At 44.3% G+C, this 16,349-nt stretch overlaps 1 protein-coding gene across 1 annotated transcript in view; it reads right to left on the bottom strand.

The window, feature by feature from the left end:
• The window catches only part of DROSHA (drosha ribonuclease III), a 139,365-nt gene that overhangs the window by 49,777 nt on the left and 73,239 nt on the right, over positions 1-16,349 (bottom strand). Inside the window, exons 23-24 of the mRNA XM_049768729.1 lie at positions 2,342-2,401; positions 450-549 (exon numbers count right to left, since the gene is read on the bottom strand). Coding sequence (XP_049624686.1) covers positions 450-549; positions 2,342-2,401 — 160 coding nt within the window. The remainder of the gene's footprint in view (positions 1-449; positions 550-2,341; positions 2,402-16,349) is intronic.

Genomic DNA, 16,349 nt, shown 5'->3' with positions numbered 1-16,349 from the left:
AGTGTGGGGTGCGCGTCAAGATCTGTAAAATAGCCCTTGTGGTTATAAATGGCCTGGAGTATTCGATTCAAAGCTCTAATTCTGCTTGTTAAAGTCAATTAAAAACAAATGCTAATACCAAAATGTTCCACAAAGGGAAAATACAAAATCGTCCAATTCTTCTGCCTTGTTCTCAGGTTCCTTTTCCCTGAATGTTTCACTCTGTTCATGCACATCTGTCAATTTTTTCCTCTTCTGTGATCAAGTTACCTCACCGTGGAGTTCATTAGCTGCTGGCAGAACTCACCAAGGTAACAGAACTAATAAGGCTGAATCCTTAAAACCCGCATGAAAAATCTTTTCCTGGCCTATAAAATATTAAACCTTTAACACACCCTAAAGAGTTGCTTATTAAATGCAAGGTGATGCGTGGAGCCACAGAGAGCACCAGACTTATGGCCTTGCGGTACCTTGGCGAGCATGGCGAGGTGCTGATTCTGTACGATGGCTGTCCGGTAGGTGGCCAGACCTCCTTCCTCCAGACTGGGGAACAAATAGTACAAATGGACACTGTAACGGGGTGAAAAGAAAGCACACGTGTGAGGAGGCATGGCAACATTCTGTGGCTCTGAGATGCCTGGTATCTGGGCAATCAGTGCATGGCAATGAGGTCAAGTGAAGAATTTGATGCAAAGTCTTTGAAAGTTAAACAGCAGCCAAGAGATGCCAGGATGCACCACAACCATACCACACCTGCAGACTTTCACACTGCTATATTGCTCAGATTTCTCTGATACTGGATATAAACAAAGACTTCAACAGTGGGTGATGTAATACTAGAATATAAAACTGGGATGTTGGATCAAGCAAAAAATTTGCTTGGATGGGAGGGCCCCTTCAGGAGAAGCTGGGAGAGAAGACTCCCACCCCAGGTCAGCAGTGGGGGCCTGGGGACAGACAGGAACCGGAACACAATGGAGAGTTTCACAAGTGACCTCTGAGTCTATGGGAGGACAAGCCTAAGGGGAGTGACAGAGACAATGTGGGGCTGGGAAAGTCCGTCTGCAGCATCACCACACGTCTGTGGTTCAGTCCTGTGTGTAGGGACTTTAGGCTCAGGGGCAGCCCCTAGCTGCAGTCCGGCTTCTTTGGAAAAGAAATAACGACCGAGGGACCGGAGCAATAATACAGCAGGTAAGGTATTTTGCCATGCATGCGATTTGATCCCCTGCATCCCATATGGTCCCCTGAGCCTGCCAGGAGTGATACCTGAGTGGTGTGGCCCCAAAAGCAAAATAATTAAATAAATGATGGAATGACCTAGTGACCTATATTGAGAGATTGCAAGGGAGCATAGAGAGAAGAGTGCTCTAGCTCAGGGAAAGAGAACTTAAATGAGAACAAAAAAACAATGTTTCTTTCTGCTCCCACTTATAAATTAGGGGCCTAAAAGGCCTCTTTCAGAGGAAACATACATACAAAGATTTATGGGTACACACACTTATATTCTCTCTCTCTCTCTCTCTTTCTCTCTCACACACACACACACACACACGCACACACACCATTCTAGATATTAAAATTATTTATACACACACCAAACTCTAGACATCAAAATTTACATTAAATTATATGTAAAATTAGTAAAAATACATTAAAATCACACCCCAAATTATAGACGTTAAAATTACTTCCACACATACACCCCAAAGTAGACATTAAAATTTCACAAACACACACACACACAACTCTAGTCATTAAAATTGCTTACAAGCTTTTCTTCCCTTGAGATCCTCCCCCAAAATAAGAAAGGGATCAAAGATAAATCTTAGAAAATGAAATGACATTTGAAAATATCATCCCTTTCTTCACAGTCAGGATAAGCTCTGCAGCTTCTTCACCAAGTCAGGCTGATCTCTGGCTACTGTGGCGACTTAAATGCCACTGGACAGGCCAAGACTCCAGCCTTTTCATCTCGTCTTCAGGCTACGTACCGCTCTGTGCTGTGAAGCAGGAGCCACGGATCTATGGCTTTTCTAAGCCAAAGAAGAGATCAAGTCTCTGGTGTTTTTTGTTTGTTTTTTGAAGGGCCACACTGGTGATACTCAGGGGTTACTCCTGGCTATGCACTTAGAAATTACTCCTGGCTTGAGGGACCATACAGGATGCTGGGGGATCGAACCGCGGTTCATCCTAGGTCAGATGCATGCAAGGCAAATGCCCGACTGCTTGTGCCATTGATCCGGTCCCAAGTCTCTGGTATTTCAATGACTTATTGGCGCATTATGAAGAAGGCCTGATATGAACTATGCTCCCATATACAAAGAAAATATTGGGGATTGGGAGAATAAAACCTACTTACCTGGTCAGAAACTCAACCACAGCATCTCCCAAGAACTCCAACCGTTCATTGTGATTGATCCTACAGAAGAAGTTAAAAGAACAGATGAAGGGATGGAAGACTTAGCACAGGGGTGAAGGTACAAGACTGTGTGACTTGTACAGTCAACCCTCGTTCGATCTCCAGTACTATAAACAGTTCCCAAAGCCCTGTCAGGAGTTATTTCTGAGCACAGAAACATGAGTATGTTGAGTACTGCCAAACCCCAAAAGATTACTTTTAAAAAAGCAAACACTTAGGGTTGTACTGATAGTCCAGCACATAGGGAATTTGCCTTGCATTCAGCCCATGCTAGTTCAATTCCAGGCATTGCCTATAGTCTCCTGAGGCCACCAGGATCAATACCTAAGTACAGAGCAGGGAGTAACCCCTGAGCATTGCTGGGTGTGGCCCCAAACCCAAAAACAAATAAACAAACCAGTAAACATTGGGGCAGAAAGGATAGTACAGAGGATAGGGAGCAAGAGTAGAAGCTGACATGGGTTTGACCCCCAGCATCCCATATGGTCTGAAAAACGGCAGGAGTAATTTCTGAGTGCAGAGCCAGGAGTAAGTCCTGAGTATCACTGGGTATGGTTCCCCCAAACAAACAAACAAAAACAAAAAACCCTGACATTTTCTTCTCCCTTCTTGGAGAGAATTGGCTCTTGAAGTATTTAAAAAAACACCCAATCATTCCTATGATCAAGCCTTGACCACTGTTTTAGTCCATGATGTGGGATCCCTAAAGAGAAAAGGGAGGGACCAAAGAGATAGCAAGTAGCCCACCTGGGATGGACCTGGGTTCGATCCCCAGCATCCTATATGGTCCCCCAAGACAGCCAGGAATGATTTCTGATCACAGAGCCAGGATAATGAGTGTTGCTAGGTATGGCCCAAAAACAAAAACAAAAACAAAAACAAAAAAAAAAAAAAGGAGAGGAAAGAGGTAAACGGGGATGCATTGTGTTCTATCCTTGCATGTGGTTCATGCTTTCCACAGTGGGGCTTCCACAGTGAGGAACTGTGGAACTCTAACTGACTCTTAGGAGGACAGAAAGTAACAAATGGCAGTGAAAAATCAACTGGTGCACAACCATCCCATCATCTAAGTCCCCAAAAATCTCCTAAAACTAGGCTTCCAAGTTTGCCCCAAACTTTTTTTTTTTTTGCTTTTTGAGCCATATCCAGTGACACTCAGGGGTTACTCCTGGCTATGCCCTCAGAAATTGTTCCTGACTTGGGGGACCATATAGGATGTCTGCGGATTGAACTGCAGTCCATCCTAGGTTATGGCATGTAAGGTAAAAGCCGTACTGCTTGAGCCACTGCTCTGGACCCCCAAACTTTCTTTTTCTTTGTTTTTGGGTCACACCCAGCAGCGCTCAGGGTTACTCCTGGCTGTATGCTCCGAAATCGCTTCTGGCAGGCTTGGGAGACCACATGAGATACCGGGATTTGAACCACCGTCCTTCTGCATGCAAGAAAAACGCCCTACCTCCATACTATCTCTGTGGCCCAAGACCCCCAAACTTTCTGTGTCTATATCCAGGGCTGTGCTCTCCAGCTATGGGGCTGGTTCTTGCCCAAAGACTGCCAGTTACTCTGGGGGAAAAAAAAAAAAACGAATCTCCTTACCCCAAATGCTCAAGGCCCTTCCATTCAGGCCAAACCCTCTCCACCCTCAACTCCCCTCTGACCCCCATGGAGAGCCCCATTGGAGAAGGCCCCTCATGCTCTTATAAAGTACCTACTTCTCCAGAAACCCCTGCTGAGCTGCCCCCAACAAAGTGAACATACACCCCCACCAAGACCACTTAGGCTCCCTGGGTAGAAGGAGAGTATGCTGCAGGCAGTCGCTGTCTCTACTTGCTTGTTAGTTCAGTGGCCCTCAACAAGGCCACTCTGGCTGCAGTGCTCTGAGCACTGCAATGGATGCTCTAAGGTGAGTCAGCTGCAGAGGTGACAGTGCAGAATGGAGCAGCAGTCAGACTCGGGAGTTTGGATATGGAGCAGAAGAGCTGTGATTTGGAAGCCAAGCCGGAGAGGGGCACTGAGATCAAGAGATAGACTGAGGTTAAAACCTCATCATACAGAGCAATAGGCTATTTTCTAGAAGAGAAAAATGCAGCTGGCCACAGATATTTCAGAGTGCCAGTGCCAGATAGGGTTGTAGGCAACAAACCTAGTAATAATATTTGGGGAAAGGCTGAGGTTAGTGAAAAGGGGTCCAAGGACCAACCCAGAGGGAAAGTCAAAGGCACAGGACTGGCCAGGAGGGAGAAAGAACAGGGGTCAGTTCTCACCTGGAAAGCAGCATGAATATCGAGGCATATGGCATGGGAGAAGGAGGCCAACTGGAAGCGTGGGGGTGAGGGGAAAGGAAGGAAGGTCAGAAGGGGACCATGGGTGGAGGAAATATTCAGACACAGCTCTAAAGAAGAGCATGTTTCTGGAAAGAGATTCAAGGTCGGTGCGGAGGGCAGGGTGCAGCCCGGAGAAAAACTGGAGGCCACTGCAGAGGCCAGGCCAGGCAGCTGTACTGGGAGAGGGAGACAGGAGGGGTCTGGATAGCAGCTGCTGAGCGAGGCCCGGGGAGAAGCGGGGGCTTGTGTCAGGGCCCATTTCAGTGCCTGCTGCAGAAGGGAAATCTCTGGAGGCTGGAGGTGGGTCATGGGGGGAGGAGGAAGGATGTTGGTGAGTGTAAGGACAGAACACGAAGAGTACCATGCTGAGTGAAATGAGTCAGAGGGAGAGGGACAGAATGATCCTATTCATCTGTGGAATATTAAAAAAAACCCCAAAAAACTCTAGTATGAGAATTATAACCAGACAATAATACAAATGATCAGTGAGAAGGGCAGTTAGGACAGAGAAGGTATCACTAGGATCCCTTGGAAATGATCACTGAGGATAAGAAATGGGAACTGAAAGGAAGGAAAATGATTATGCATGCTCTTTCAGTAACAGTATTGCAAAGCAAAGGTGGGGGGAGAAGAAAAGTATCTGCTGTAGAGGAGGGGTGGGGAGTGGGACGGTAGTTGGGCAACTGGGTGACAGGAGAGGAACAATGGCGAAGAGATGGGTGTTGGAACATTGTATGACTGAAACTCAAATATCAACAACTTTTTGGGGGATTGGGCCACACCCAGCTGTGTTCAGGGGTTATTCTTGGCTCTGTGCTCAGAAATTACTCCTGGCAGGCTTAGAGAACCATATGGGATACCAGAGATCAAACCCCAGTCAGCAATGTGCGAGGCAAATGCCCTATCTGCTTTGCTATCCTCTACCCCTGTCCACAACTTTTTAACTCTGTATCTCATGGTAATTTAATTAAAAAAATTTTTTTTAGTAAAAAGGAGTGGCCGCACCCCTAGGACTGGACACAGTTTTCCATCCATCCAGAGACTTCTTTAAATGTCTTGGGGCTTGCCTCTCCATGTTCTCAAATGTTCCAACAGTTAAAGCTAAGCTTTCTGCCTTCCCTGCAAGGATTGCCGGCTATTCCCACTCCAAGCATCCCAACTCCCAATTACTGACAACTCATTTTAGGCAAAGTCATATACAACATTTTGCATAAGTAATAAATTATGCAATAACAATCCTGAACAACAGACTGCTCTGTTTCAGGTGTGCTGGCTCAGGTCTGCAGGTGCAGGCTCCAGGCAGAGAGAGGACTAGCTTGATAGGTTGGGCAAGGACTGTGAACTTGGGAACCCAGAGGTGTGATCAAGGCACCACCCGGTTCCCCAAACACTGCCAGAGTAGCAGTAACTCCCGACAGTGCCAAGTGTAGTCCCCAAACACAATGGGTAAATAAAACACCAAGTCTCCCAATGATTTCAGGGGAGGAGAAAATCAGAAGTATTTGTAAAATGTCTGACTCTGATACCAAGTCATCTATGCGATCGTTTCAACTGAAAGTAAACTGTTTCATACTGAAAACCAGTGTCTAAAAGGAAAAAGGGGGAGGGGGGGAGGAAGTATGTGCCACAGAGGCAGGCAGTGGGAGAGCAGGAGGGAAACTGGGGACACGGGTAATGGGAAATGAATGTGCACTGGTAAGATCGAAACTCAATGAACAACTCTGTAATTGTAGGAAAACAACAACTGTATTGTGAACAACGTTGTAACCATAGTGTTTACCTTATTTTCCGGCGTATAAGACGACTTTTGAAACAAAAAAAAGTCAACCGAAAATCGGGGCTGTCTTATAAGCCGAGTATATCCCAAAAATGTGTCAATATGCCGCTAAACGAAAATTGTCTGAATGTTGCCACAAAACGAATTTTCCAGCTTGATCCTGCACCAATCACTGCAAGGCTGCTCGGACCGCCTCTCTAACTCAGCCAATCCAAGCAGGCTTTTGATGCATGCAAATTAGACAATGTTCTGGACCCGAATCTACACTGTAAAAAGCCTGCTCAGATTGGCCAGAATCAGAGAGGCAGTCTATTACAGTATAACCTTTGAACTTTGCTTGTTGTGATTGGTTCACTGTGGTACATACAGTTGCAGCACAGGAACGTTCTGTCTTATACAGCGAATATAGGCCTAAACCTATGTTTTAACTGCAAAATTAGGGGATCGTCTTATACGCCCAGTCGTCTTATATGCCGGCAAATACGGTAAATAAATTCAAAAAGTAAAAGAAAGTATATTGTTTCACATATCCCGAATATGTTTACTCCTTTACCCTACCATTTCCCACTATTTTGGAACTCTTTCTGTTTGTTTTTGGACTGTTTGACATATATAGTTTTTTAGTTTTCTGTCACACCCAGTGATGCTGAGGGCTTGCTCTTCGTTCTACACTCAGGAATTACTGTGCTCAGAGGACCATATGGGATTCTGGGGATTGAACGAGCAGCAGCCAAGGGCAAGGCAAGCGCTCTATCCACAAGGCTTTCACTCTGACCCCAGGCTGTGAAGGTTTTTGTGTTTTTTGTTGTTGTTGTTTCTGGGCTACAACAGACAGTGCTCAGGGGTTACTCCTGATTCTGTGCTCAGGAATCTCTCCTGGTGGGCTTGGGGGCCAATGGGATGTTAGGGATCAAATTTGGATCAATCGAACCAGATGTGATCACTCTAGTTCCCATGGACTGTGTGATTTTTACCTCTGGCAATGCTGGGAAACTTTTTTGACTTATCACTGGGAAAAGATGTTAAGACCAAAAATGAGCTGAACCTCCTCTTTTGAAATTCAAAAAGAAACATAAACCTGAGGCCAGAATAACAAGACACTGGGTAGGGCATTTAACTGGTACCAATTGAGGTTCTATCTGCTGAGTGCCACTGGATGAGGCCCAAAAACCAAAGGGAAAAAAAAAGGAAAAAGAAACCTGGTGGCAGAAAAAGGAAATCTGTGCTACAACCCAATCTCAATTTGAGAACTTCCTGTGAGCAAAGCATTTTAGCAGGCAGTTAATAACCAACAATGAAAAATGGGGGAGAAGGGGGGGGTATGATTTATAGTTTTGGTGAAAAAAATTCCTATCCTAATAGTTTACTATAAAACATAATGGAGGAAGCACATGTGCCCCTGGGCCCGTGTTGATGCTGTATACATGTGTATGTTGCTGGTCCAGGCACATGGTTACTGAGCACACATGATGCCTGCGTCCCCCCTCTTGAGATGTGGACTTTTCCATGTTCATGCTTTACACTGGACTGTGTACTGGCTCTCTGCCTTTGGGGAAACTGCATTCTCTCAAACACACTACACTCTCTCTCCTCCTCTCTCCCCTTCCTCAAAGATTTCAAATAAAACTTTCAAAAATTAAAAAACAGGTGAAAAACAAGCAGTAGACCCTACAATATAATTTTTCTTACTATTATAAGTTTTCTTTTTTTAAATATTTTTATCTTTGGTCCACACTTGGTGGTGCCCAGGAACTAGTCCTCACTCTGCACTAGGAATTACTCCTGGCAGACTCGGGGGACCATACGGACCATATGGGATGCCCAAATTAGAACTGGGTTAGAACTGCATTGTTTATAAGCAAGAGTAAGCCACTGTACTTTCACTCCAGCCCCCACTTATTCGATTTTTAAAGATATTTAATTTTCTTTGTTGCTACTCTACCAGCCAAACTATACTAAAAAGTTCCACAGTGGAACATAGTATTAATTTAACAACATTAAAAAAAAAAACTAGCGGGGCCAGAGAGATAGTACAAACATGTAGGAGTCTTGCCTTATATGCAGTTGAGCTGGGTTCGATTCCAGGCATCCTGTCTGGTCCTCTGAGAACCTCCAGGAGTCATTCTTAAGCACTGAGCCAGGTATGGCCTCAATTTATTTTTTAATTAAAAATAATAAGAAGCTACCCAGTACTGTAATTTTTGCTTCTCGAAGCAAATTCACAATTACTGCATTCTTTTTCATGATACAGTAAAATAAAAATGCATTTTCTGCAAGAGGGTTTGTTTTCTTTCCAACAATTCAACGTACTCTTCAGGAAAATTTATTTAGCATGGGAAGTAAGAAAGTGGCAGGAGGATGGGGTGGAAATAAACCTTATTTGAACTGTCTTTTATTTTATTAAGGAATAAGACATCTAGTCCAAGAACAATAACTGCTTTGAGTCACAAGCTATTTGGAATGAAGTCATACTAGCATAAATTTTCCTTCGATTTCTTTTATAAACTTGCAGGGGAGCAAGAGTTGAGTCTAGGATTTTAATAATACAAAGTCAGACCCACCACTTAATGTGTTAAAGTACAAGGTTGTGGTTTCACTCAGGTTTATTCCATAGTCAAGTGTGCTATTCTTAAAATAATGTGACCATATCCGGCATATATTTTCATACATTTACACTGTAAGTAAATTCTGGCAGCAAGCCACAAATAAAAATGGGAACTACCTCTACTTTATCGTATTATTATGTTGGATTATTCCAAACTGTAGTTAGCCGGGAGGAGAGAGAAAAAAATGAACAAACTAAACTACTAGTCCCAGGGACTGCAGTAGCATATCTCTGGCTCCTTTTTCCATTGTTTATACTTTCTTTAATCACTACCATTATAAATACTAGCGACTTGAAGAGATGTTTGCCAAGCAGTAAACACTCCATTTGTTTCTGAGAATTGAATCAACAAAAGCATTATGAAATCTAGATTAACTATAACATTTGTGTAGAACATTTGGTCTGAGAAATCCAAAGTACTTCATAAAAGCACAACAGTATTGCACTAATGGTTAGTGTGATGAGGTATTAGTTATACTACAGAATACTATGTGGGGGTCAGAGAGACAGTACAGTGGGCAGGGCACTTAACTTGCATCTGGTTGACCCAGGTTTGATTCCCAGTATTCCATGTGGTTCCCTGAACATCACCAGGAGTAAAGGAGTGAAATCTCTGAGCCCCAGAGCAAGGAGTAAGCCCTGAGCACAAATCGGCATGGCCCTAAACCAAAAATGAAAATAAAACAAAAAGAACCATCTTGAATGGCTGAATCTAAGAGTGATCACAAGACAGAGCACGCTCTGCTATTGCACTTCTAGCCTCAAGCAATGGCAGATCAGCAGGGTTAGGAAGAAGCCAGCAGCATGAACCTGAGAGATAGCATGGAGGTAGGGCATTTATCTTGCATGCAGAAGGACAGTCGTTTGAATCCGGCATCCGTATGGTCCCCTGAGCCTGCCAGGAGAGATTTCTGAGCCTAGAACCAGGAGTAATCCCTGAGCGCTGCTGAGTGTGACCCAAAAACAAAAACAAAAAAAATGGAGGGGGGCAGCAGGAGCTTCCACTCAGTCCAAGAAGTCCTCCCAATACTAGTTCCACTAGGACAATAAGGTGGGGACAGGCATAATCCCTATACACAACAGATTCTGAAGATATGCCATCAAACTAATGCCAGCAGGACCCGCAGCATCTGAGACCCACACAAGCCATGAAGTCCAGCTAAAGCATCGTTGCTGCAACTTAACTTGAAATATGCATCAGTATAAACATTCATATATAATTAATACATGTTTTGTTTGTTTGGGGGACTGCTTTGTGATTTGGGGGCCATACCCAGTGGTGTTCAGGTCTTATTCTAGGCTTTGAGTTCAGGGACCACTCTTGGCCTGAACTCAGGTGCTGGGGATCGAACCCAACTTGGCCACATGCAGCTAAGCACCTGACCCACTGTATTATCTCTTCATACTAGCAGTTTGTTTATAATGCAAAAATACTGAGCTAGAACCATCTGAAAACAGCCTCTGGGACTCTTGTTTTCTGAAACACAAAGAAACACAGAGAAAATTTTCCTTCTATTTACTTATCTATCTATATCTGTGCCTCAAGAATTTCTTATACAGGGGCTGGAGAGATAGCACAGCGGTAGGATGTTTGCTATGCATGCACCAGATCCAGGATGGATGGTGGTTCCAATCCTGACATCCCATATAGTCCCCCAAGCCTACCAGAAGTATCCCTGAGTGCTGCCGCCAGGTGTGATACAAAATCCAAAAAAAAAAAAATTTAAACCTTCCCCCAATTCCATAGTATAGTCAGACCCACCCACAGCTGGCAGGGGTCTTCTGTTGGGAATATAAACCTAGGAGGTGGGGAGGAGGGAAGGCAAAGGAGCAAGGGATCATGGAAGGAAGCAGGAAAGAGGCTGCTTAGTTTAGAAGCCATGTGGAGAAATACACATGGCGGTTAGGGCCTTGAAATTTAGCTGGATATCTCCTGAAACTTCAACTGACTGCCTGTGGATCATTTCTCTGCCGTTACCCTGCAACCTTCAGACCCACAGGCCTAAGGGACTACAGGTGCCAGGCAGAGCCGAGGGAGGCCTCAGCCACCAACCCTAGGACTTTATATTTTATATTTAAACAACAAATTTCTTATAGACATCGAACAATAAGTCCCTGAGAAAAAAAGTCAAACCACACAAGACCAGACTGCTTGGTTCTCTCCTTTTCCTATTACCAGTCTTCTGGTCCCTGCTTCCAAAGCTTTTACTGATAATACATGGATTGCTTGAATGCCACCAAATGCCCAATCCTTCAGAGACCCATCCTGTGGTAACATTTCACTGTAATTTGCATACGTTAAATATAACCACACAACTGAGACTTAAGGGAAGAACAGTGGTACTTTTTAAAATGATGGGTGGCATATTCACTTGAGATGATGCTATCATAAAAGTTAATTATTTTGTAGTTGGGAGCGGCAGGGAGGTTTCTAATTTATCGATTCTAAGTCTTTGTGCCTTTCTGTAAATCCTCGCTGATCCCAAGCCAGATTAGAAGAAATGCTAAACAGCCATTTAAACCTCTCATGTCTTTGACTGCCCCCGAAGGGCCAGACAAGTTTTCGAGTTGCAGACAAGGAGGAGGTAGGTAGCCTGGGACACAAGTGAGAGAAGTTGGGCAGCATTCTTTCTTTTTTTTGGTATTTGGGTCACACCCGGCAGCGCTCAGGGGTTACTCCTGGCTCTATGCTCAGAAATTGCCCCTGGCAGGCACAGGGGACCATATGAACCACCAACCTTCTGCATGAAAGGCAAATGCCTTACTTCCATGCAATCTCTCCGGCCCCTGGCCTACTGATTTTTATTTTTTTGGAAGATTTTTTTTTTTTTTTTAACAAAAGCTCGAGAGGCTGGAGATATAGTGCAGAGGTTAAGGTGCTTGCTTTGGATAACTATGGTACTTGGACAATTCCTGGTACCACATACGATGCCCCAAGTCCCTGAGTATGAAGCTAAGAGTCAGCTCTGAGGGGCCTGAGCATAGCGAGTAGGCCTTGCATGTAGCTGAGCCAGGTTCGATTTCCATCATCCCACATGGTTCCCAGGAATAACCCCCTCAGCACAGAACCAGTAAAACCCCCTGAGCACTGACAGGTGTGGCCCAAAAATAAAAAGGGGGGAAGAAGGACGGGGGAAAGGGGAAAAGAGGAGAGGGGAGAGAAAAGGTGAGATAGTTCAGAAACTTCCAAGATGCTTCTAATACAGCAAGAGAGGTTGTATTATGACATAGTCATCTATTGCACAGGCATCTATGACAGTCATAATCCCTATACCCAAGAGATCTGAAGATGTGTCATCAAACTAATACCCAGCAGGCCTGGGTTGAATTTCAGGGAGCTCTGGGGCACTACACAAGAGGCTGTACACTGACTGCTGGCATTCAGGAAGGGAGAAGGGACAACCGTGTCACTGTCAGCTTAATAGTCTGAAAGACAGGTAGTGATGGGGAAGAGGCACTGTTCCTGGAACCAAGGCGGGGGTGGAAGGAGGCTTTGAGCTGACCTATCTGGAGGAAATTCAGACACATACAACGAGGTAAGAGGTCAGAAGTTTCAAGCAAGTTAGAGCTAACATGGGAGTGATAGTTCAGTGGGGAGGGCACCTGCCTTGTATCAGCTGACCCAGGTTCAATCCCAGCATCCTATATGGTCCCCTGAGCACCACCACGAGTGATTCCTGGGTGCAGAGCCAGGAGCAAATGCTGAGTACTTCTTGTGTGACCCAAAACCAAACAGAAAAAAAGGCAGAATGTATGGAGCGATAGGACAGCATTAGGGCGTTTGCCTTGCATGTAGCTGAACTAGGATGGACCCAGGTTCGATTCCTGACATCCTATTATGGTCCTTTGAGCCTGCCAGAAGTGATTTCTGAACTTTAAGCCCCATGTCAGCCCTGGTGTAGCCTGAGTCCCACCCCAGTTTTGTCTGTGTGCTTTGCTTTTGACCTTGGGAGAAGGTCTTGGCAGCATGGGTGATTGAGATTGGAGCACTCTGACTAGGTAAATGGGGGCTCTGTCTCACTTCTCTTTCCACCCCCTTAAATGCCTCTCAATGCAGCAGGCCTGGCTAAGTGTCTTCTAAAGGCACAGTGAGAAGTATTTGGGCATGGCATGGTGCAAAGCAAAGTGAGGGATAGCACCCATGTGGCTGTGAAGCAGCATATCTGGGCATGGAGGAGAAGCTGGGGAGTGGGGGCTGGGGGTGTTCATCCTTTCAGAACAGTGAAGATACAACTCTTTGCAACAGAGACCCCCAAAATAATACATACCTGGGTCAGAGAGATAATGTGGAAGGGTCAAGGTTCTTGCTTGCCTTACATATGGCCAAACCAGTTTAATCCCTGCCATCACATCATGTTGCGTTTTCTAAACACTGCTAAAGTGATCTCTGAGCACAGCCAGAGATCCACCCCTCCCTCCAAAAAACAACCAAAAATGACAAAAAAAATACACTTAAATTATGAGACCAAAATAGCAGCAACTGTGGCACACATGAAAAAAAATATAAATTTCCCCTGCTTCCTTCATTAATGGGTGCCTGCCAGGGGTCTGTGTGGCCTTGTAACGGGGTTCAGGGACCCCTCAGATAAAACTGCAGGCGTAACATGCAGAGAGTTGGCAGATACGGCAGGTAAGACTGAACTGGGGTTACCAGGCCCTCAGGCAGGTGATTAAGGGCTCTTTTAATTAGACAATCCGTTTCTGATCTCTGACTCAGGGAACTTCACAGTCAGGCCTATGATCATCTTCAAACGGGATATTTAAAGTTTCATTCCGCCTTTCCTTTTTCCTCTTGACTGGTGTGCAGAGAGCTTGTGATCACCTCAAGAAAAGAACAGCGAGCGCAAGGCAGGCCAATTTAAAGAGAAAAGTGGGCCAGAGTCGGTTTACAGTGGTGGTGGGGAAGGTGCTTACCATGCAAGTGGAGGTTCCCTGAGCCTCACCAAGGGATCCCCAGCCTAGGAGAAGCACTAGGTGTGGCCCAAAGAGAGAAACAAAAGTGATATATAAAGATAGATCTATATATAATAAATAGATAATTATGTATAGTTATGTATATTTATTATATAAACAAACAGAGGGGGGAAAAGTAGCAAAAAAGGTAGCAAAGGAGGCTGTACTTACTGTCTGGGACTGAAACATTCTCTTGGCCATGTGTGACAAGCCACTGTTTCTATTATGCCACCTGGGTTCCAGCTCTAAACCCACTTCCAAATCTCCTAAGCCTGGACTTCTGACAGACCAGCCTACTGACTCAACTGTTCAACTTTCCATTTCCAGCCCACCTCGAACTAGTCCCTCTGCTGGCTTTCAAAGCTTCACAGACAGAGAGAAGCCCTGGAGAGTACAATCGAAGCCTGTCATAGAGTCTTTTAGCCATAGGACATGCATGTCCATCCAGCTGTCCACAAGGCAAATGGTTTTATAAAAATTCGGCCTAATAGAATGATCACACTCATATGTGGGAAACACAAACATACATATTTTATATTTAAAATAAAAAGAGAGGGGCCTGAGGGATAGCACAGTAAGGGCATTTGCCTTGCACATGGCTGACCCTGGCATCTCATATGGTCCCTTGAGCCTGCTTGGAGTGGTTTCTGAGTGGGGGTGAGGGGTGGGGGAAAGAGCGAGAGAGAGAGAGCAAGTGAGCGAGCGAGAGATGTCTGTCATAGAGGCAGGTGGGCAGAGGGGAAGGCGGGGGAAGGCGGAGGAAGACAGGGCAACACAGGAGAGAAACTGAGGACCCTGGAAGGAAATATGTACTGGTGATGGATATAACCCAATAGCGAATGACTTTGTAACTATGTATCTCAGGGAGATTCACTTAAGAAAATTATTAAATAAAATTTAAAAAATGGGTCTGCTTCTTTCCTGATTCTTCAAGGGCTCAAGGCCAGATTTTGTAAACATTAATAGAGGAAGGTATTTCTTTAAAATCAGGGAATGAAGTAAGAAAAAGTTAACATAAAGAACCTTGCAATCTGGAGGCAGTGCAGGAGGTAAGGTGCTTCCTTCAAATGGCCAACCCCAGCGGGATCTCCAGCACCACACAGGGGTCACCTAAGCTCAGCCAGGGTCACTCCTGAGCTCAGAGCCAGAAAAGGCTCCCAAGTACCACTGAGTATTGCCCCAAACTAACAATAACTCTATTATAATCTATTTTATCAGGCCAGTATTATCCTAATAACAAAACAAGACAAAAACATCACAGGAGAGGAAAACTACAGACCAGTATCTAATAACTATCGACCAATATCAAATGCAGAAACCAAAATCCTCCCCAAAACAGTAGCAAATAGAAATCCCAGAATATTAAAAGAATTATAGATCAAGTTATATATAATATATATATATATATATATATATATATATATATATATATATATATATATATATATATATATATCCCAGGAGAGTAAGTTTGGTTTAACAGCTAAAGAGCAATTAACATAATGCACTGTGAACAGAAAAAAAGAAAAGAATAATGCTTAGGGGCTAGAGAGATAATCATTAGCTAGGATGCTTGTCCTGCATATGCAACTAACTGGGTTTGATCCCTCGCACCCTATATGGTCCCCTAGTCCCACAGGGAACCATCCCTGAACCAGGAATAAGCCTTGAGCATCACTGGGTGTTGCCCAAAATTTACAAAAATCAAAAACAAAAAAACTTATCTCAGTTGATGCAGAAAAAGTATTTAACAAAATTTAACACAATTACATGAAACATTTGCAAACTAGCACTAGCTTGGAACACTTCATCAAACTACTAAGAGGAAGCTAAGAAAAGCCCACAGCTGACATGAAAGATGTTCCATGTTGAAATTAAGACACTGCCGGGCCCGGAGAGATAGCACAACGGTGTTTGCCTTGCAAGCAGCCAATCCAGTACCAAAGGTGGTTGGTTCGAATCCCGGTGTCCCATATGGTCCCCCGTGCCTGCCAGGAGCTATTTCTGAGCAGACAGCCAGGAGTAACCCCTGAGCACCGCCGGGTGTGGCCCAAAAAACAAAAAAACAAAAAAACAAAAAAAAAAAAAAACAAAAGAAATTAAGACACTGCCAAGGGTCTGCTCTTACCTCTCCCATACAGAGTGCCCCCCCACTCTCAGATCAAGGGGCTAAATAAATGAAATAAAGGCATCCAAACCAAAAAAAAAAAAAAAAAAAAAGGTGAAATCATGACTATATAGAAAACTAGAAGAATACTTTAAAAAATACTCTAAGGGTGGGGCCAAAGA

This window comes from Suncus etruscus, chromosome 2 (genome assembly GCF_024139225.1).
Source record: "Suncus etruscus isolate mSunEtr1 chromosome 2, mSunEtr1.pri.cur, whole genome shotgun sequence".
Classification (NCBI taxonomy): domain Eukaryota; kingdom Metazoa; phylum Chordata; class Mammalia; order Eulipotyphla; family Soricidae; genus Suncus; species Suncus etruscus.
The sequence above is the reverse complement of the archived record's forward strand: the minus strand, read 5'-3'. Positions and strand labels throughout refer to the sequence as shown.